Genomic DNA, 22058 nt, shown 5'->3' with positions numbered 1-22058 from the left:
AATCACACAGGCCTATGGAGAGTTCCACATGACGAGGTACTGAGGCATCCTGCCAAGCATCTTGGATCCCCTGGCCAGCCCTAGTCAAGCCTTCAGAGGACGACAGTTCCAGCCAATGTCTTCATGATAATTTCATGAGAGATCCTGAGCCAAAGCCACCCAGTTAAGCAGGTCCCAAATTTCTAAATCACAGAAACTGTAAGGTAATTAATGTTAGCTGTCTTCAGCAGATGAGTTTTGGAATAATTTGTTACACAGCAAGAAATAACTAATACACTACTCGCACCCCACATACCCTCCCCACTCCCACATTAGGAAAGGAAAATAAGAAAGGAAGTTGTTAAGAGCTCACACTTAGGTTTCACTTACTTAGATATCAAGATTTGATTCAAAATCATCCCCTCTGTGAAGACTTTCCTAACAAACCCCAGCCAATTCTCATATGTCTATACTAATATTTTTAATTTAGAAAATTTTGTGTACATTTTGAAATCAGAGTTTTAACTAAAGACATATGTCCTGTTTTTAATTTAAAAATAAAGTTTTTTCACGGGCCCCTGGGTGGCTCAGTTGGTTAATCGTCCGACCTTGGCTCAGATCATGATCTCGCTGTTCCCAAATTCAAGCCTGGTGTCGGGCTCTGTACTGACAGCTCAGAACCTGGAGCCTGTTTCAGATTCTGTGTCTCCTTCTCTCTCTCCGCCACTCATGATCTGTCTCTCTCTCTCAAAAATAAATAAACATTAAAAAACATTTTTTAAAAATAAAAAATAAAAAATAAAAATAAATAAATATATATATTTTTCCCTCGGGCGCCTGGGTGGCTCAGTCAGTTGAGTGACTGACTTTTGATTTTGGCTCAGGTCATGATCCCAGGGTCATGGGATCAATCCCTGGTCAGGCTCTGCACTGAGCACGGAGATTGCTTGGGATTCTCCTCTCTCTCTCTCTCTCTCTCCCTCTGCATCTCTGCCCTGCTCACGCTCTCTCTCTTTCTAAAAAAAAAAAAAAAAAAAAAAAAAAAAAAATTATTTTGAGAGAGAGAGAGAGAGTGGGGGGGGGAGGGGCAGAGAGAGAGAGTAAATAGAGAATCCTAAGCAGGCTCTAGTTAGCACCCGATGTGGGGGCATGCTCTCACAAACCATGAGATCATGACCTGAGCCAAAATCAAGAGTTGGACAACCAACTGAGCCACACAAGCATCCCCAAAATAAATTTTTTTTTCTGAATACAAAAGCGATAAATACACATGGTAGAAATTTTGCAATAGTCGAAAAAGAAGATAATTTAAATTACCTAAAATGTGATCTCACTGAGGAAAACACTATTAATATTTTTAATATCCATTTTTGCATATATTTTTTACATAAATAGGGTTATTTTGCACATGCAGCTTTTCATCCTCTTTTTCTCATGCAGTGACCTCATTTCTCAGTTCCATGACCTCCTCACTTTAGTTACTGACTCCAGGGTCAAGCTGTAGTTTGAACACTTGCTACTGAAAGTGTGGTTCGTGGACCAGCTACACTGGCAACAACTGAGAGCTTATTAGAAATGCAAAATCCATCATGATCTCACTTCAGGACATTTGCATTTGCTCTCCCTTTGTCTATAAGGCTAATCTCCCAGTTACTCGCTGGGCTCATTCCTTCACTGCATTCTGGTCTCCGCTCCAATGCTGTCTGCAGAGAAAAGCCATTCCTGATATCCCACCTGAGGTTGCATTCTGGTTGCACTCTGTTCCCTTACTCTGCTTTACTTTCTTCAAGTATTACCATCACTTGACGTTATTTTAGATGTATGCATTTTTTTATTTCCTGCCACAAATATTTTTGGAACCCCCACTATGTGTCAGGCACTGTCCTTCCTACAAGCTTTGGGAACACAGAAGGGAGCAAAATACACCCTACATCCTGCACTCTAATGTAAGCATGCTATATAGATATGTTGTTAGCTATTATTTCATGTTTCTTTACTTATTCATCCCTTCAGAAGAGGCCCAATCCTCACCATCAACAGAAGGCTCCATGCCAGGTCCCATGACTTAAACCCACCCTGAACAGTCCAGCTTCTCTTTAGAGGGAATTTTTCAATGTGCTTTTGTGCTGTGTTGAGCTAAGTTTAACTTGGTTGTTTGAAACTCCATGAATTGTCCCGATACAATTTCCCTGCAGTGGAAATTTCCCTTACTTGTTGTAAGCTTCCAGCTACATAGCGAGTCTTATTCCTGTGCAATTTATCTAAGTTCAAAGGGGTTCCCAAAATGGGACCAAAAATTTTTATCATCATCATCATAATTGTCGTTGTCATCACCATCAGCAGCAGCAGCAGCTACAGCAGCAGCAGGGTTAGGGCTGATAAAAATTTCCAAAGACAGAGTTTATCTTTAGTGTCTTCTTACTTCATCTGGTACCTCCTTCTTACCCTCCTGCACATCTAGGTTCCATTTCTTGGAGGCCTGGCCCTCAACTGGTTATCATGTATTCCCTCCTAAGGTGGCAAGGTGCACCTCAATGGGAAGGGCTTGGAGACCACAAAGCGGGGTGGGTGAGGAACACTAATAGCTTATTATGCACCAGGCTACCTTTATCCCCACACAATCCTCTCAATGTGTGAGGAAAACACAACCTAAAAGGACATACTTTGTCCATCATTTTCCAGATGAGAAAACTGAGGCTCAAGGAGATTACGTAACCCTCCCACATCACCATCTCCCACTGGATGGTCTGAAGTCAGCTCTGCCTTCCAATCCTTCTGAACCTCAAAAATTCAAAGGAGCACATTTCTGATGATGGATTATCTAAAGCCCAGAATGGAGGGCGTTTTTTAAAAAACGGGCAGAGGTGGGAGCAAGTGATGTAGGTATTGATGACACAGGGTCCATGCAGCCAGACTTCTCAATTACAGGTGCACCAAAATGCAGAGACAGACCGTATCTCAGGTAGTGCCTGCACTGATGCCTTCATCTGGCAGAAGTGCAATGGCAAGGCCCAATGTGGAGGAATTATACTCATTTAAGCCTGAAGGATTAAGATTACAACCTACAGTCCAGGAAAAGCACACCTACGTGATTATATTTACAGGAACCAGATTTTCTAATAGGGGATGAGAGAAGAGGTAACCAGTTTTTGCCCCTTTATAAAATCACAGGGGCGCCTGGGTGGCTTAGTCCATTAAGCATCTGACTTGAGCTCAGGTCATGATCTCACAGTTTGTGGGTTCGAGCCCCTCATTGGGGCTCTGTGCTGACAGCTCGGAGCCTGGAGCCTGCTTCAGATTCTGTGTCTTCCTCTCTCTCTGCCCCTCCCCTGCTCATGCCCTGTCTCTCTCTCTCAAAAATGAATGTTAAGGGGCGCCTGGGTGGCACAGTCGGTTAAGCGTCCTACTTCAGCCAGGTCACGATCTCGCGGTCCGTGAGTTCGAGCCCCGCGTCAGGCTCTGGGCTGATGGCTCAGAGCCTGGAGCCTGTTTCCGATTCTGTGTCTCCCTCTCTCTCTGCCCCTCCCCCGTTCATGCTCTGTCTCTCTCTGTCCCAAAAATAAATAAACGTTGAAAAAAAAAATTAAAAAAAAAAATGAATGTTAAAAAAAAAGCATTTAAAACTGCAGTATCCCCCTCTAAAATCATCAACAGAAGTATCATCACCATAATTTTATAGTTGAGTAGGAAATTACCATTTCTAAGAGGGATTTCTAAATTCAGCAGTGTTCGCATGTCTTCATTCCCCTCCAGAATGGTTAAATGAAAATGAACAGCTTTAGCATAGAACAGAATGTGTAATAAAATATTAAGTAAGCTTTTCAGGCAGATATATTTTGTTTAGAAATCCCCGTCTTGATCCCTAAAATTAACTAAGGCAAGGGATCAAAATATAATGGATCTCATAGATAAGCATGTTTACATGAGCATATAGCATGCAATGAGATCTCTGATGGCCCAAGGAACTTAGGGCTCCTCTTTCTACATGGGGTTCACAGGGCAGAGAGGCTTCCAATACATGTCCTGTCATTAGAATGGGCAGGAATAGGACTGGATGATGAGCAGTCCCTCTCTGAACATTTGAACGTCATCAAACAAAACATTTATTGAGCTCCTACTCTGTGCCAAGTACTGCACTACTGACAGGTAGGATGTGGTTTGATGGGTAAAATAAGATGTACACTCGGAAAGTTAAATAGTTCTTGTGAGTATAAATACGTGTGTTAATGATAATGAACACCTTCTGTTTGTGAATGTCACAGGATAATATTTTGATATATTAAATGATATGTTTTCCCTTCTCAGTAATTCTTGTTACCTGTGAACCTTTTCCCACACAGGATTTCTTGGCACACTGCCTCAGGGATGGGATTAGACTACAGAACAAAGGAGGCAAATTCTTGCCTTTTGAATTTCAAAACCTGAAATCTTGGTAAAAACAATATGTTTGGAAGAAAAATAGATCTGGAAATGGTTATAGTTTTTTTTTCTAATCCTAAGATAAGATAAAACTGGGGGGTGGGGGGTGGGGAATGGCAGGGAGAGTAAAAGCAGAAAAGGTAGACACTTGAATGGGTCACTAAAGAGGCTTATGTTTGTCTCCTCTGCCCTGACCTCATTGGACTGAGTTCCTGGTGTAGAGGAAACACAATAGATAGTCCAGGAAACTGGGCAAATCCCTCATTTTGTGAGGGCAATCTGTGGCCAGCACCCAGCTTCTCATTTCTGGCTGCTGCCTCCAGGCTCAGGGAAAGCCTCACAGACCCCAGGCCCTTAGGGTCACTTACCCCGCATTTTGGGGACACGGCAGAGACTGCCTGGCTGAGGACGTGTATCTAGATGAAGAGGACCCAAAACAGCCTGCAAGTTACCCCCATATGCCCATGGAGTTCAGGGACAGAACAAAATATTTTCCAAGTGCCCAAGAGGAATAGATGAGACAGACTCAGAACTGAAAGATCTTGTGGCCCGGGGCTGGGAGGACACAGTGGTAACTTGTGTGGGACACAGTCACTGTAGTGTGATGTGAGCAGCACAGCAGATGGCAGCATGGACTGATAAGAAACCCTGAGGACTGGTTATCTACCCCCCAACTTTCTCTCCCCATCCCATGCTAATGCACTCTGACAGCTCCCTAGATCTGTACAAATACATCAGGTTCATGATTCCTCCTGATAATTATCCATCCCAGAAAAGAAGCCCCCTTGGGTTCTCTCTCACAAACCCAGCCCCATCTATACATCCACGCTTAACCAGCTTCCTTCAGAAAAATTCTCACAGGGTTCAACTATACTCCTGACATGGTAGGCACATTTTTTTTTCATTCTTAAGAAATAAAGAGAAGACCAGGCAACATATCCTGTGTAACAGCCCATGAGACATCACAAGAGAAGAGTAGGTCTACAGTGATCCTAGGTTCCTGATACCTACAATATCTCCCTTCTTAGCTCAGATTCTAAATCTAGAACCTGAGCAGAATGGTGGGGAAAGTGTCTTCCAAGCTCTCCTCTCCTTGTCAGCCTTCTAAGTTGCCCCTTTTCCCACTTTCGTGATGCCTGGTGTCCAGTGCTTCTTGCAATGTCCCCGTCTTCCCACTGCAACCTGAAACTCATTCACATTCAGGTCAAGGAACTTAGAACAGCATGAGGTTAACCCCTCCTCCTCCCCGGTTTCCACAGCCAATCAGTTGTTAAACCTACCTTGTCGCTATCTCTCCTCCCCTTTCCGTTACATGGAAATGCTGTTCTCTACCTCAGTCCAGGAACATGGCAGAATTGCACTTCCTCTCCTCCTTGAGGCTGATCTTGGCCAGCCATGTGACCCTTTGGCCAATGAAAGCTGGGCAGAGGTGACATGTTGCTTTTGGTGGAAGTGGTTAATTGCAATATGTGAGACTACAACACTTTTTTCCGGCCACTGGAACCGACAACATTTCAGATGGCAGAGGCTCTGCTGACCTGATTCTCAGAGTAAGGACTCCAAGTCTGTGTCCAATGGGTGTGTAATGTGACCAAGAAATAAACATTTTTTAACTAATTCACTGGTTATTACTGCATGTCATCAAGAGGGCATGACCACTGGTTGACCCAAGAGCTGGACCAGGTAATCAGAGGCTCCTCACCCTCTCCCCTATCCTTGGCATGAACACTCTGCCCACCATTCCTACCAGGGAAGCCATTTTCAAGGATGCAGGTTTGACAGAGCAATGTGTTGTTGAAACCATCCGAACGATACATGTGACTGAAGCCAGTTACGATTTTCGCAGAGTGGGAGAGGAGATCTACTTATCTTGCAGCCACCCAAGATAAGCCTTGGATTTAAGGTCCCTTGCTTATTAAAACTGCCATCTACCAATCTGGAGTGCTCTGCCTCTCTCTGTTCTCTCCCTGCCCAGTGTGTATGGGGGCCAGTTTTGCATTTCACCCCGGGAAATCCTTCGGCCGTGAACCAACAGCATCATAATCTAGCTCATCCTGACTCATACCCTTGGGTTCCTGTTGAGCTTCAGGCTCTCATCACTCACCTGAGCTCGAACACACGCTACTCAAAGTGTGGTGTGCACACTTCTGGTATCCATAAAATATGGCCGGTTTGCAATGAAGTGAGTACAGATACTAAGAATAAACATTTAGAAATTCTTATAGCAATTTATCTGATTAATTTTATCTGTTCAATCTAATAAGATATTTGGGCTTACAGTCTCTCAAAATCTTAGCATTGTGCCTCGCCCATGGGGTACTAGAAAAATGTTTGTCAAGTTGGATCAAAGCTTCATGATTAAGAAGTAGAATTACAATAGGCGTTCAAGCAACAGCAAGCAGATCTGGGGGATATTTAAGGTGCAAGACCCTTTCTCACTGAGTGTGAAACGATCATTTAAAAGTTCCTAGAGTCTACTCTGTACCAACACAAAAGTTAGCTCCAACAAGCAGGGAACATTCCTGAGCTCTTTCTCACTTAACACTAAATACTGTTTTAAGTTTGCCTGCAAAACAGTGTGGGCATGAATGTATTTATTCTCTGGAATAAAACTTTGTAAATATATTGCCTCTGAATATGGTTTTCCAAATTATCCACAAATAGCTTGACATTTGACACTCTTGTTCAAGAGTACAAGCAGTTAATGTAAGTGATCCCTAAATCTCTTCCCAACTCCCTCCAGGACTCACTAGAGTTTTCTCCCCCAGAGGTTTTTTTGACATTAATACATGTCTCTGCACCACACAAGAAACAGGCAGCATGGCATCCTGAAAAGAACAGTGAGCTGGGTGTTGGGACACCTGGTTCTCGCCCTCACTGCCCACTCACTTGCTACTACTACACGAAGCCATTGCTTAGCTACTGGGTGCACTAACTTCTCCTCCTGGTAAGTGAGGATACTAAGTTAATAACAACAAGTACGTAACATCAGCTCTGCTGGGAGAATCAAAATAAAGAGTACAGAAGCCTTTGGTCGTAAATAAAGTGCTACGCAATTGAAACTTAGCCTTTATATAGAATACTGCCTTGGAATGCTCTCAGATTATCTTGTACACATGGATTTTCTCCTCTCTGGCCAGACAGTAAGTCCTTAGAGGTGCACTGTGTAAGATCTCTTTGTATGCTACCTTTGGGACGTTCTGTCCTTTGGGACAAATAATATACATACAATGATTGTTTGAAAACTGTTCAATTCACCAAAAGTTGTTGAACCCCTTCACCATCAAGTCAAATGCATAAACTTCATACACTGCATGACAGATATTCCTCCCTTACTGACATCCTTTCAGAATTTTGGTTAAGGAGAGTTGTAATTGGTTATCTGAGTTCCTTGAGGGAACAGGTCATATGTCATTAACCTTTGTATCCCACATTTACCTTAGTGTTGCAGACACACAGAAGGAGCCCAGCTAATGTCTGAAGATAAATTAATAAATGCATGAAGTGACTTTAAGGAAATACTTCCTAATATTACCTCCATTCAGTCACCCCGAAACCTAAAAAGCCAACTTTTGTTTGATTTTGGTTAAACTGGCTTTCAATTTCGCAGAATCCACCAAAACATCTTAAAAGTCCACCTGCCCAGTAAGTCACATGATTTTTCCATCCTCTGTCCTTAGCGAGCACAAGCAGTTCTTATTCAAAGATCATTAAAAGGATTAGGTTGCAAGAGTGGGAGTGGTAAGGAATGGAACAGCTATCAGTCTGAAAGAAAGGAAAATTGTACTAACTGTTCAGATACAACACCATTCTGCACAGTAAACAGAGTGCGGTGGAGGAATAAAGGACTTCTATATAGAGGAGCTATAAGCTCTGGCAAGACCCACTGTGCTGCACTAGTGAAAAGCTTCCTGCTGGGGCTGCAATGGAAAACGTGACCTCACAGAGGAGTTCAGAACAGAAATGCTCAGAAAAAGATGACACACCAGAAGTTTTTTGGTTAAGTCATTTGGTTCCAGGCATATAAAAGTTCCAGTTAAAAAAATAATGCAGGTCACATGAACTTGGTAAGAGATTGCTATTCTCATCAGAGCTTAGAATTCCAAAGTGCCTCTGCCCTCATGTTCTTCACCTTTAGGAACACATTCATCTAGAGAGGCCCACGCCCTGGAAAGCAAAATAGGTTAGTCTGGAGTCACTGGGTCTAGATTCGCCAATGTTCCATTGATCCATCCCAGCACAGAGGGCTCACTGACTAGGGACTCCAAAGAACAAAGGCCAAGACAGCACTGGAGAGAAGTCAGCAATGCCCTTTCCCCGTTCCTGCTCCCACATAGAGAGGCCCCTCTTATAGGGAAAGTCTGTGTTTATTAGGGCAGCAATTTATGTCTTTTACCAACATTATTAGCCAGTTCAGTGAGTGTTTCAGAGCTGGGGTCTCTTGCTATGTGATGGGATCTTGAAGTTTACTTAATAAATTAGGCTTTTGCAAGGAAAAAATGAAATGTGTCACTTCATATGGTTATGAATAAAACCATAGTCTAGGAAAAACACCCACCTCCCCACCCTTGCCCCAAACAAGCTTTTATTTTTCAATATAGATCTACATTTTGCACAAAGCATGAATCAAGTCACATATTTAATGTCAGTAGAGTATAATTTTACAGGCAGGCCAGAAAGGAAAAGGGGGGATGTAAGCACGTAAAACTTATTTATATTTTTTATGTCTACTCCCCACAGATTGAAAAGAAATTTTCAAGAGCACCACTTCTGAAGATAACCTACTCCCAGCGCCTGAAAATTTGGTGCTTATTGAGCACTGCCCTCTGGTGTCCAAATGGATCCCTTTAGTTTGCCTTGAGGCAAAAAAGTAAGCCTCTCTATAATTAAACTACTCTACAATCCGCATTCATTCTTTCACTAAATATTTACGGAGAGCCTAGTACGTGTGAGTTTGTGGAAGGAGATGAGATACACAGATGTAAAAGAAAAAAAAGACACGGTTCCTTGCTGTGTTCTTACGGGGCCCACAATCTAAAAAGAGAAAGCGGCTGCAATCACACAGTTAATTTGATCATACAGAAGAAAACCCTTTACCTAGTTTCTCAGTCAAATGAGACTGACACATCTGGGTTGTCTCCCTTTCCAAACTGTTCTCAACCATTATTCATGTTAGCAGGTATCTGGCAGGCTTTGGATAGAAGAGTCTTTGAAGTACAACCTTTGTACCCCTTTGGTGAAGGGGACATTCTGAAATAGAGAAGCCATCCTCTATTATAATGATCAAGGCCTAGTTTGAAAGGTTTCTGTGGGAATGCTCCTTTGAGTTAACCCCAGAAGATACTTCTGGTCTTGTGGACACCTAAGAGCTCACTGGTTACCAGATCTGACATACAAATCTAACATTCATTAAGCCTCACATTTCTTTCTGAAAATGCCGACTGTTTTTGTAGCACTGGGATGAGAAGGCTCAAAAGGAATCAAGTGGTAGAGACCCTAAGAATAGATCATAAACTGTCTTAGGATCCTTAGATCTACAAATTGCCAACTGGAGTCACAGAAACACACATTGTTTTGAACGGGTGCATTTTCAGACCTTCCAGGAAAGCAGAGGGAGTCTGAAGGAGTTGTCAAGACTTTCCATCAAGAATAAACGTGAAATTCAAATACCATCAAAGGAAAGTAGTCAGGAATGACTACAGACCAAGAATGATGCTTTACACTATTTTATAACGTTCCTCCTTTTTGCCACTTTTGCATTTTTGCTCCTGTTGTCTTTTAGAGTAGTTAGCTGTGACTTGCTTCTCACCATCAGAACATGCCCAACGTAACAGGATTTATTGTAACATTACACTGATTACATGGTAAAATTATGAGATCCATCTTGCTGAGACTTTCTCCCTTGCTGGCTTTGAGGAAAACAACCAGCTGTGCTGGCAAGGCCCGTGTGACAAAGGGCTGAGGGTGGCCTCTTGCCAGCAGCCCACTAGGGACTGAGACCATCAGTCCAACAGCCCACAGGGAATCGAAAGCTGCTAACAACCACACGAGGAAGGCAAGGAAGCCTTGCCCAGTCAAGCCTCAGATGAGACTGGCCTGAATGCAGCCTCACAAAGAACCCAACTTTGAGATATTAAATGTGTGTTATTGTAAGTTGCTAAGTTTGTGGTACTATTATTATGCAATGATAGATGACTAATATTGATCTCAAGATATTTTATTTTAAAACATTGTTATTATAAAAGTGATACAAGAAAAACAGAAGACAAAGTCATCCATTTATTGCTCTGTCACCCTACTGTAAGTGCAGTTAGTAATTTGTCACCCTTTCTTTATATGCTTGGTGTGTTATTTACATCCATGGTCCTACCCATTCATACACTTCAATATCTTGTTTCATTAATTATATATTTTCTCATGTTTTTCATTATATGCATTACTAATGTTTAATGAGTACATAACGTACCATTCATTGGATACAATGGCTATCTGTATCTGTTTAATGACTATTTCCCTATACCAGAGGTTGGCAAACTATGGCTCTACATTTGTAAATAAAGTTTTATTGGAACACAGCCATGCCCACTTACTTACATACTGTCTATGGTTATTTTCGTACTACAAAGAGCACATTTGAGAAGTTTTAAGAGAGACTATATGGTTTGCAAAGCCTAAAATATTTCCCTTCTGGCCATTTACAGTAAAAGTTTGCTGACCGCTGCCTTAAACTTTTAAGTGGTTTACAATTTGGGTTATTACAACTAATACCACTTAGACTATCTTTGTGCATATAATTTTGTATACTCTAGGCAACATAATTGGGAGGTATTAAACAAAAGTGGAATAACTGGGTCTACGTAACAAAGATGTTTCTAGGGCTGGCACTGTCCCTCACCATCTCTCTAACATTCTAGCCAGGGGGCGTCTGGGTGGCTCAGTTGGTTGAGCATCCGACTTCGGCTCAGGTCATGATCTCGTGGTCTGTGAGTTCGAGCCCCGCGTCGGGCTCTGTGCTGATGGCTCAGAGCCTGGAGCCTGTTTCGGATTCTGTGTCTCCCTCTCTCTCTGACCCTCCCCCGTTCATGCTCTGTCTCTGTCTCAAAAATAAATAAACGTTAACATTCTAGCCAGGATACAGTAATGGCAGTGGTAATAAGAATGGAAAGCAAGGCCCCGTACTTTCATAGGTGGCACTTCTCTGGTCCCTATCAATCCACATGTGCATGTACTTTTACGGTTGGAATGAGCATATTTTTCCTTTTGGTGTAAAGTCAACAGTAATTGCCACATAAAAACCAACTGGAAGAAAACTTGGGGATTTAAAAGTAAACTGAGCAAACTCTCCAGATGTCAAGGTGTCCATGAAATGCCATTCCAGGCTAGCTGTAGTGGCCAAAAGGCACTAAGTGCGTTGAATAAGAAAAAGGTGACAGTCTCAACAACGTGTAAGCAGTGGCGGCAATGAACAGTGAGGCAGCTATGAGTGGGGGAGACAGAAGAAACACATGTGTTCTACCCCTCTGAACACATCCTAAGCATAAATTTGTATATAACTATAATTAAACTGTCTCCAGATAAGAAAGTTCTAGAGCAACTATCCTATACCTAGGAACAACAACAAAAAATTCTTCTATCTGGGAAAGTTTTATTCCTCAAAAAGAAAAACTTATGGAATGGGACCAGCTAAGTCAACCCTAACTATCTCTGAGACAAAGGATGAATCAGGTTGACGGATCTCAAATCCAATCCCAAAGTAAGCATCAGGAAGAATAGGTGTCATCTTCTAAGGGAAATATTCTGCAATTAAAAAAAAAAAAAAAAAAAAAAGATCAGGATGGACCTTTTCCCCAGTATGGAAGTAACTTAAAAGCAAAATCAGATATTTAATGTAATTATCCCAATTACACCAACAAAATATATAAAGAAACCATATACAACATATTTACTTTATTAAAATATTCCTATCAAAATGCCAACCCATTTAACATTTTCTAAAGATGTATTCTTTTGGCTGAAACTTTTATAAGCCTTTATATTCCACGTTAGTTAATTATCAAATAATATCATGACTTTATAAAGTACTCTAGGAAATGATGAAATTCTCCAAAGAATAAGTAAATCTAATTATTTTTGTGAAACCTAGGAACATATTACTTTAAACAAAACAGCCAGTTTTCTGAGGTGTGAAAATCAGGTTATTTTTTCCTTGAATTTTCATATTGCAAAGGAAGTTGAATGGCTTGATTCACACTTCAAAACATGTCATAATTTTCTTTTTTTTTTTTTCCACTGTTTACTGATAGTTGCCTCAAAACTGACCTGAGGGTCTGGCAGCATAAATCCATCAGTAAGTTTATAATAGACTATTGTGGAATCGGACTCCACTATGGCCAAAGTAAAAGACATTGGCAAATCTGGATCACCTTGCAATTTTCGAGATGCCTTCAAGATCTCCCTTATCCTGAAAATAAAGCCACAATACATTTAGGATTCATAGTCACTCAATTAATAATAAGATCAAACACTGTAAAATCTTGGGGAAGAGGGAGTCAATAACATTATATCCACAGTGCTGACTCAGGAAATGTCTGAAAGCTCAAATATAAACATCTAAAGTTGCCATCTCATACAGAAAATCCTGCAACTAAGAGCCATTTACTGAAAGCCATCTTTCAGTCCCTTTTGTATTTACCCGTCTCTCCTGATCATCGTACATGAGAGAATTACTGCATTCTGGAACCTACAGAATAGGGTACTAACAGTGTTCGGTGAGTCTACATTGTCTAGGGATCCTGGGCACTCACTGTCCAATTTTCCAACTTGGTATCGTATGGCAGAACAATGTGGTATTCAGGTTTGCTTTAAAAAAAAAAAAAAGGTTATAATAAACATTTCCAAGTTTCTACATGGTATTAATCATTTCTACCTTTAAATGGCTATGTAGTATCTATTGACTCAAAATTTACCCAATCATTCCCCTATTTCTATAAAGTTCTTTGAGGCCTTTTAGGGGGAGGAGGGTACTAACAAAGATGTGGTTATGAGGTTAGTTGTTTCTGTTGGGTCTTTCCAAGGATTGGAATTATTATATATGAATATAAATATTTTTATGGTTCTCAATATGTATTCCGATACTTAACAGAAGCTAAGAGAAAAATATAGAGACGAATAAAACTTTTTTCTTATAAGGTTATATATCAAGCATCAATTTTATAAAGGATTTCAGTTTGCCTGCTATGGAAAATAATGTACCAAATCGAATATCTAGGTCTTCAAAGTGCTATTAGCTTTTGTTTACCACAAACTAAAAATCCTTATTACCTACTCAATAAAGCCTATGTTCAATAATTCAGTAAAATGTATCCTCCAGAGGAGCTTTCTTAAAAAGGCAAATAAAAAATGATCAGTTGTTTTTTTCATTAAGCTAACCAATTCTCCAGAAATTGGAAAAAGATTTACTGGCATATTAACATGCTACAAGTGAATACATAAATAACTCAATACTCTTGTGTTCTTTAGCAGAAGTGTAATTTATCCCCTTAAGTTCTACTTCCCATCCCTAAGTAAAAATTCTTATGGTCACTCTTCACTCATCTTATTAGCTATTAAATCTATAAACAATCTAAAAAGAAAAGTCTCTGCTTTGAAGCATTCTTACTACAATAATTATAATTAAAAAAAACATTATAGAGACTGGAGAATTTAGTGATTTAAAAACAGCAATAAACTTTTAGAAAGCTGGAACTAAATTATTCTTGCTAAAATATCACTTAATCACTTTATGTCACCCAGTGATAAGTGGTTTGTGAAAACAGTTGCTAAAGGCTGCTTACCTACTACCTCTCATTTAAGTGTTCACAGGCATGTAATGATATAAGGAGGGAATGTGTTTCTAACTTTTCTTCCTCAGAGTCAAGCCATTTCTAAAACGACCTTGAGTGAGTCAAGTCAACAATATGGTAATACTTCAGTTGTTAAGCATAACTGTCAGGCAACATTTATTGGATATATAAAATCTGTCTACCTGGCAAAATCTTAATTCCTTTTCAGGAATTAGCAAAACATCATCTTCTCTCTTAAGTCTTCCCTGTCACCTTTCCCCAACATCTAGGCAAAGTCAAGTATCTTACCCTACAGACGCACCTTGTGCAAACCTATACTACTGTAATTGCTACCTTGTATTTATACCTCTCAGTGTCTGTTTTCCATTGGACTGTACCCATTTTCAGTGCTGAAGATAAACACATTAGCCCAATGCCCAATATTGTAGTAGAATATCTGGGCAGAATGAATGAATGAAGCTTTGAACAAAGATTTCATATGGCTAAATATATTTCTGACAAATACTTTTCTAAAGTTTACTATGCAATTCTATTGTACTAAATAAAAGTTTACCTGGTCTTGAAAGATCACGATCATTTTTGGTACTTACTACTGTAGATACCATGGTAGATGGTGTATCAAAGAACTCCCTAGAATTTCTTGAAAGTATCTGCTATTTGCTTGCTTTTTATTCATCAAAACATTCTAATTATTTTATCACTTGTCTCCACACCAGAACTTGGCCAACTATAGTCATCTGTTTCTTCATGGCCAATGAGCTAGGAATGACCTCTGTGTTTAAATGGTACATTTTAAATGGTCATGTAAGTATCTACACAATAGCCATGATTTTGCTACTTTGTCCACAAAGCCTAAATATTTCCTACTTGGCCCTTTCAGAAAAGATTTGCTGACCCCTACTGTATATTATGAAAAAGGTTAAAAATACGAATTGTAAGAAATGACCATCAGGGCAGTGTACTTTTTTTCAAAACTATTTATTCAAAAGGAAGAGCAGAAGGAGGTTCTACTTCTAATTAGAATGTAGAAGACCTCAAAAATGGCCATTCCTACCATAACAAAGAAAAAACACCTGAATTTTTTAAAAATATCACATTTTTCTTTAAAGGCATAAAAGAAATGTGAACACAGAGTTTAGAGGAAATACACTTTAATGAGAAGTGAGTCCTTCTCAGGTAAGTAGAGAACATGAGATAAGCCACTTCCATCCCTGAGAGCAATTGCAAAGTGTGGGCACAGTGGCTAGACGAGGAAGCCAGTCACAGGCGAGCAACTTCACTTTGACAAGAGAAGCCATCAATACCTGTAAGAGCCACACATGACCTAGCATGGTGGACTGAAGTCTGTAGGGACACCAGTCCCTCCAGTTCACCAACTCTCCTTTATAGGACAAATGCTGCATTTAGGGGACAGCATGAGAAGTTAGGGAAGGGACTGGAAAATAGCAAGCAAACTCTAATCACAAAGGCCTCAGGAAGAGAGAGGTCTGATTCCATTCTCAAGACATCGGAAACTAGAAGAGAATGGAGATAACTAAAGTTGTAACTCAGCCATGACTAATCTTGACTTCCGACTACATTGACTAAATCAGGCCCTGACTCTACTTGCCAGATAGAGGAAAGGATGAGCTCCTTGGGGGCATGGAGTAAGCAACATGGGTCTCTTATTTATACACAATGTCCAGACACAGTGAACAATTCTAAGCTATGTGAAGAAGCAAGAAAATGTATCTAATAGGGGTGCCTGGGTGGCTCAGTCAGTTAAGTGTCCGACTTCAGCTCAGTCCATGATCTCATGATTTGTGAGTTTGAGCTCCACATCGGGCTCTGTGCTGACAGCTCAGAACCTGGAGCCTGCTTCTGATTCTGTGTCCCTCTCTTTGCCCCTCCCGTGCTTGCACTCTGTCTCTCTCTCTCTCCCAAAAATAAATAAACATTAAAAAAAATTTTTAATTAAAAAAAAAACAATGTATCTAATAATCAAGAGCAAAAAGTCAATATAAGAAGACCTTCAGAAAACTAAGGTTGTTGAAAAACTCAGATGTTGGTTGGAATGAATAGCTAAAGACTCTTAAAATAACCATTATAAAAATGTTACACTATTGAGGGAAAAACACCGACAAAATGGGTAAGATAAAAAAATTTAAGTAGAAAAATGAAAATTCTGAAGAAAATAGACATTCTAAAATTAAAATAGATATGTTTTTTCAAAGTATCAACTAGGCTTAGTGGTAGACTACATACGGCTAACTAAAGGATTTAGCAAAGCTGAAAACAGGTCACAAGAAACTGAATTAAAGTACAAAGAGAAATAAGAATTTAAAAAATACATGAGAGGGCTTTGGTACAGTATCAGTCTAACATATGTGTAAATAGAATTACAGAAGGAAAGAGAATGGCATATGCCTTAATCCGTTCAAGCTGCTATAACAAAGTATCAACATTAGGTAGCTTATAAACAACAGAAATTTATTTCTCATAGTTCTGGAGGCTAGAAAGCCCAAGATCAAGGTACCAGCATGGTCTTGTCCTGGAACAAGGGGCAAGGGATCTTCACCAATTTTGGAAACGTTTCAGCTACTTCTTCTATACTGCTAGATTCTAAATGTGTCCCCCAAATTTCCTATGCTGAAATCCTAACCCCAATGATGATGATATTAGGAGGTGGGACCTTTGGGAGGCCAAGTCATGAGGGTAGAGCCCTCATAAAGGAATTAGTGCCTTGTAAAAGAGACCCCACGAAGATCCCTTGCCCCTCACCATGTGAGGACACAGTGAGAAGATGCTGGCTTTGAAACAGGAAGAGGACCTCCACCAGAACAAGACCATGCGGGTACCTTGAAACAACACAAGAAACAACAGGTATTGGCAAGGATGTGGAGAAAAAAGAACACTCTTGCGCTGTTGTTGGGAACGCTAACTGGCGCAGCCACTGAAGAATATAGTATGGAGGATCTTCAAAGAGTTAAAAATAGAACTATCTTATGAACCAGCAATCATACAACTGGGTGTTTACCCAAAGAATACAAAGACACTAACTTAAAAGGATACATGCACCACTATGTTTATCATAGCATTATTTATAATGGCCAAGATATGAAGCAGCTGACGTGTCCACTGACTGACGAATAGATGATTTGGTGCGTGTTTATATATATATATATATATACAGTGAAATAATATTCAGCCATAAAAAAGAATGAAATCTTGCCATTTGCAATACATGGATGGAGCTAGAGAGTATAATACTAAGCAAAATAAGTCAGAGAAGGCAAATACCATATGATACCACTCATTTGGGGAATTTAAGAAACAAAACAAACAAGCAAAGGAAAAAAAAAAAAAAAAGAAAGAGAGAGAAAAAACAACCAACCAAGAAACAGACTCCTGACTATAGAGAACAAACTGGCGGTTACGAGAGGGAAGGAGAGTAGGGGGATGGGTTAAATAGGTGGCGGGGAGTAAGGAGTGCACTTGTGATGAGCACTGGGAGATATATGGAAGTGTTAAATCACTATATTTATACCTGAAACTAATATATGTTAACTAACTGGAATTAAAATACAAACCAAAAAAATTAATTTTCTTTAAATATCCCTAATTGGCAGAGTATGACAAGGATGGGACACAGATGGAAGGGGGAAAAAAAAACAACCTATTAAGGCAATTTTTACATAGTTTCCATTTCTTAAGATACGGTATCGTTTGAATCAGAAACATATACGTGTGTGCATGTACATGTGCACGTGCATGTATGCGTGTGGCTTTTTCCTAAGGCAAACTGTTTGCGAATTCTAGCCCATATACTAAACTTTAGGATAGAAATTTCCATCTCATTCATATTTGTTTCCAGAGTTCTTTAATATAAACAGCAAAACATTTTCAAATTTACTCAAAACACCTATGTGGGAAACCTAACATGTGAAAATTAGCTCAGAGTTGTAAAAGGGGTTTTGTCTTCAGAGTTGAGGGAAATCACTGTCAAAAATGAAATGGAAGTTCCCATCTCAGAGCTCTGTTTATCCTACTTGTTTGTGTGTTGGGGGAAAACTACCAGTGAGTTTTCTCAGTAGTAACAGAATAAAACTAAAAGCATTGAAGGGAAGTCTTACAAAGATTCTTGTTCAGGATCTCTTCTGGTCTGTTTTTAGCAAATGTTTAAAGCAACGCCATCAAAGCAACGCTATGATTTTTCCCTACTGGAGATCTTTAAGGACCCTGATAAACTCCTAAAAATGTTACTTTGCCTTTAAGTCAACAGACTGCATTCTCTCAATCTAACAGCAACAATATAACAAAAGCTTCCAAAGTTCTACTTTAAAAATCACACACAGTTGTAAAGATGCTGAGAACAATGAGGCTGCACTAAAATACTATAATCTCACTTGACTTGTAACAAGTTTACAGCCTGAAATCTTAACTCAGAAAGCTCAGAACAAAGTTTCCTATATGTGAAAATTTTTAAAGCTCAGTTCTTTGGAAATATATTGGGGAGATGTGTCATCACACAAATCTAAAATAATTTAGATAAGAAAATTATTTATAGTTCTTATTTCATAGAAATCCACATATGAAAAACACAACCTATGAATTCATAATAAGAAGTTCCCGGTCTCAAGTTCACTGTATTTCAAAGGAAAAACCTAAAGAAAGAAATAAGTAATAATCACAGTTGTTGATCAGCAGTAACAGAAGCTGCGGTTTATGACAGGTTTTCCTTCTCGTAACTTCAGAGAAGAGCTAAACATACTGGACACAGAGTAATTCTGCAGTTTCATAAAAGCTCACTTGAAAAAGTCTGAGGCAAACACATAGGTAACGTTATCTGGCTACTGCCCTTCCTCCAAGGTATGTAAATGCCTTCTGTAAATCTTAGCATTCATTTTTCTGTGACAATTCCCTAACAGAGACTGAGTGATCTCTGAAGATCTGTATGCAGGACAAACAAGTTGAAAACGTTTTTTTTAAGCTCAAATGTTGTAAAATAGAATGTGTAACAGGTTAAAATTATTATTAATTTCAATTCACAGAAAGCAGTGTCTCCTGCCCTCTTCAAGGTGGCCAAACTGGTACATACTGTAACTGTATCAAGCCATACTCCTTGATCTGCCTCGTTATTGGAACAACGCATCATAATGCAACTCTGAAACACAATACAAAATTAAATTGGTGCCCAAGGGTACCAAAGAAGCCTTATTCATTCACAGGCTCGACCTTGATGAAAAGTTTCAAGGATAACAGACCACTTCCTTGGGAATGATGCCAATGTCTTCTTAGTTTAAAAAAAAAAAAATCAAGGCAGCTTAAGTCCCAAGGTTGGATTATTGAATAATTAAGTTCCTGTGTGGCCATTCACCCCAGTGGGAAGCCATTCTGCTAAAATAAACTTCAAGCTCTTTTTTTTTTTTTTTTTTTTTTTTTTTTTGAGGCTAAGAGAAAAAGTGCTGTGTCAGTTGAAAGACACTGCTGGAATTGGGGGTTTCCAGCAACAGATTTCCAGCAGAGGCAGTATGAGGACACACATTTTGATATGCGGGGAACCAAATGACAGAAATTGTTTTATCAGTTATTAGACTTCAGGCCTCAAATAAAATAATGGTCATTAAATGCATTTGTAATAAAGTATATACTTTTGGAGAGAAGAAATATTTTTTGATTACAGGGAAATAATGGAATATCCTTCAGTGACATATGTAGCACTTTAGGATTAAATCTTATAACTAAGAACATCTTTTCAAACATCCTAAAAAAGGAACTCAATTATTTTTAGTAACCTTTTACTCCACCATTAATGTAAGTCCTTTCCTCAAGACACTAAGGAAAAAGAAGGGTTGAAAGGTGGTTGGTGCGCAATGAGGATATAAATGAAAAAGAATTTAACTAAGAAGTAAGGAAGCTATTCATAGCACTGGCAGAGTGCCTCTTCAGACCTGTGAGTGTTCTCTATTTGCAGATGCATATTATAGTTACAGTATAAAGTGTGGGAAACAGTGATAAACCTTGCAAGTGGATGGATTTTTCAGACATTCTAATTTTCTTTGGAAACTCTTGGAAGGTTGCTTGTAGCGTATCTTTATGTTCTTTATAATGTTACTTAGCAAGTCTCTGCTGCAGGAACTGAGTAGTCTGAGAGTTCATTCATTCATTCATTCATTCACGCATTCAACAAATACTTAATTAAGACCAAGTACTACCTAGACACTGGGGCAATAGCAATAAAAAGAGCAAAGTTTCTGCTTTCATGGATGTTATTTTCTAGTGGAGGAAGGAAGATAGGAAACAATCAAAGACTACCAAATATATAATATATTGAGTAGCAATAAATGTGGTAAGTGTTCTAAAGGAGGACTACTTCATTGGCTGCAATTGTAGAGCGGGTGATAGTAGATTACACCAGAGTAATGACAGTGTAGCACAAGAATGGGGAGAAATGACAGATTTGGAATATACTTTTAAGACAGAACTGCCAGAATTTGTTGACGTATTAATTTGGGGTATGAGAATTAGGTGGACTAAAACTAGTAAGAGATTATAGCAAGGCTACAGGATACAAAGTTAATATAGAAAAGTCAAGTAAGTGCTTTCTTATATACCATCAATGAACAACTATAATCTGAAATAAAAAAGACAACATCATTTATACTTGCATAAAATAGGCATAAACCTAACAAAAATATGTACAGGATCTATATAAGGAGAACTATAAAACTCTGATGAAAGAAATCAAAGGAAATCTAAATAAATAGACAGTCTATGTTCCTGGATAGGAAGGCTCAATATTGTTAACATGCCAATTCTTCCCAAAGAGAGCGACAGATCTCAAGCCCAAACAAAGCTTTAACAAATTATTTTGTGGATATGGACAAACCGTTTCTAAAGTTTATATGGAAAGGCAAAAGACCTAGAATAACATAAGACTGAAGAAGATCAAAGTGAGAGGAATGACTTACCCAACTTCAAGACTTATAAAGCTATAGTAAATTAAGACCATGTGGTCTAGGTGAAGGAATAGAAAAATAGGTTAATGGACTAGAATAAAGAGCCCAGAACTGACCCACAAAAATCCAGTCAACTGATCTTTGACAAAGGAGCAAAAAGCAAGTCAATAGAGAAAGAACGGTCTTTTCAACAAATGGTGCTGGAACAACTGACTATCAACATAGAAAGAAAATGAATCTAGATACACTCCTTACACTTTTCACCAAAATTAACTCAAAGATGATCATAGATCTAAATGTAGAACACTAAATCATAAAACTTGTAGAAGGCAATATAAGAGGGAATCTAAGTGACCTTGGAATTTGCAATGAGTTTTTTAAAATTTTATTTTAAAGTTTATTTTTATTTATTTTGAGAGAGAGATAGAGCAAGAAGGGGAGGGGCAGAGAGAGAGGGAAACAGAATCCCAAGCAGGCTCTGCACTATTAGTGGGGCTTGAACTCACGAACCATGAGATCATGACCTGAGCCAAAATTAAGAGTCGGACACTCAACCAACTGAACCACCCACACCAACTGAGCCCCCCGGTGATGAGCTTTTAGATACAACACCAAAAGTGTGATCCACAAAAGAAAAAATTACTTAGTTGGGCTCTGTTAAAATTAAAAACTTCTGTTATGCAAAAGACACTATTAAAAAAATGAAAAAACAAGCCACACGGTGGGAGAAAATATTTGCAAAACACGTGTTTGACAAAAGGACTCGTATCCAAAATACATAAACCCTTAAAACTCAACAAAAAGAAAAACAACCAGACCAAATAAAAAAAAAAAGTGGGCAAAAGATCTAAACAGGCATTTCACCAAAAAAGATACACAG

At 39.2% G+C, this 22058-nt stretch overlaps 1 protein-coding gene across 10 annotated transcripts in view; it reads right to left on the bottom strand.

Moving 5' to 3' along the window:
* TSEN15 (tRNA splicing endonuclease subunit 15) overlaps nt 1-22058 on the bottom strand; it is a 179119-nt gene that overhangs the window by 138913 nt on the left and 18148 nt on the right. The window contains exons 4-5 of one of the 10 annotated variants that reach the window (XM_045452662.1): nt 12718-12859; nt 11634-12195 (exon numbers count right to left, since the gene is read on the bottom strand). The exons of the other annotated variants lie outside the window; for them this stretch is intronic. Of the exons in view, the coding sequence (XP_045308618.1) occupies nt 12175-12195; nt 12718-12859 (163 nt within the window). The 3' untranslated portion in view covers nt 11634-12174. Of the gene's footprint in view, nt 1-11633; nt 12196-12717; nt 12860-22058 lie in introns of those variants that run through there. 10 annotated transcript variants of the gene reach the window in all.

Source organism: Leopardus geoffroyi, chromosome C3, assembly GCF_018350155.1.
Source record: "Leopardus geoffroyi isolate Oge1 chromosome C3, O.geoffroyi_Oge1_pat1.0, whole genome shotgun sequence".
NCBI classification, from domain to species: domain Eukaryota; kingdom Metazoa; phylum Chordata; class Mammalia; order Carnivora; family Felidae; genus Leopardus; species Leopardus geoffroyi.
Note: the sequence above shows the minus strand (reverse complement) of the source record. Positions and strands in the feature narration are given on the sequence as shown.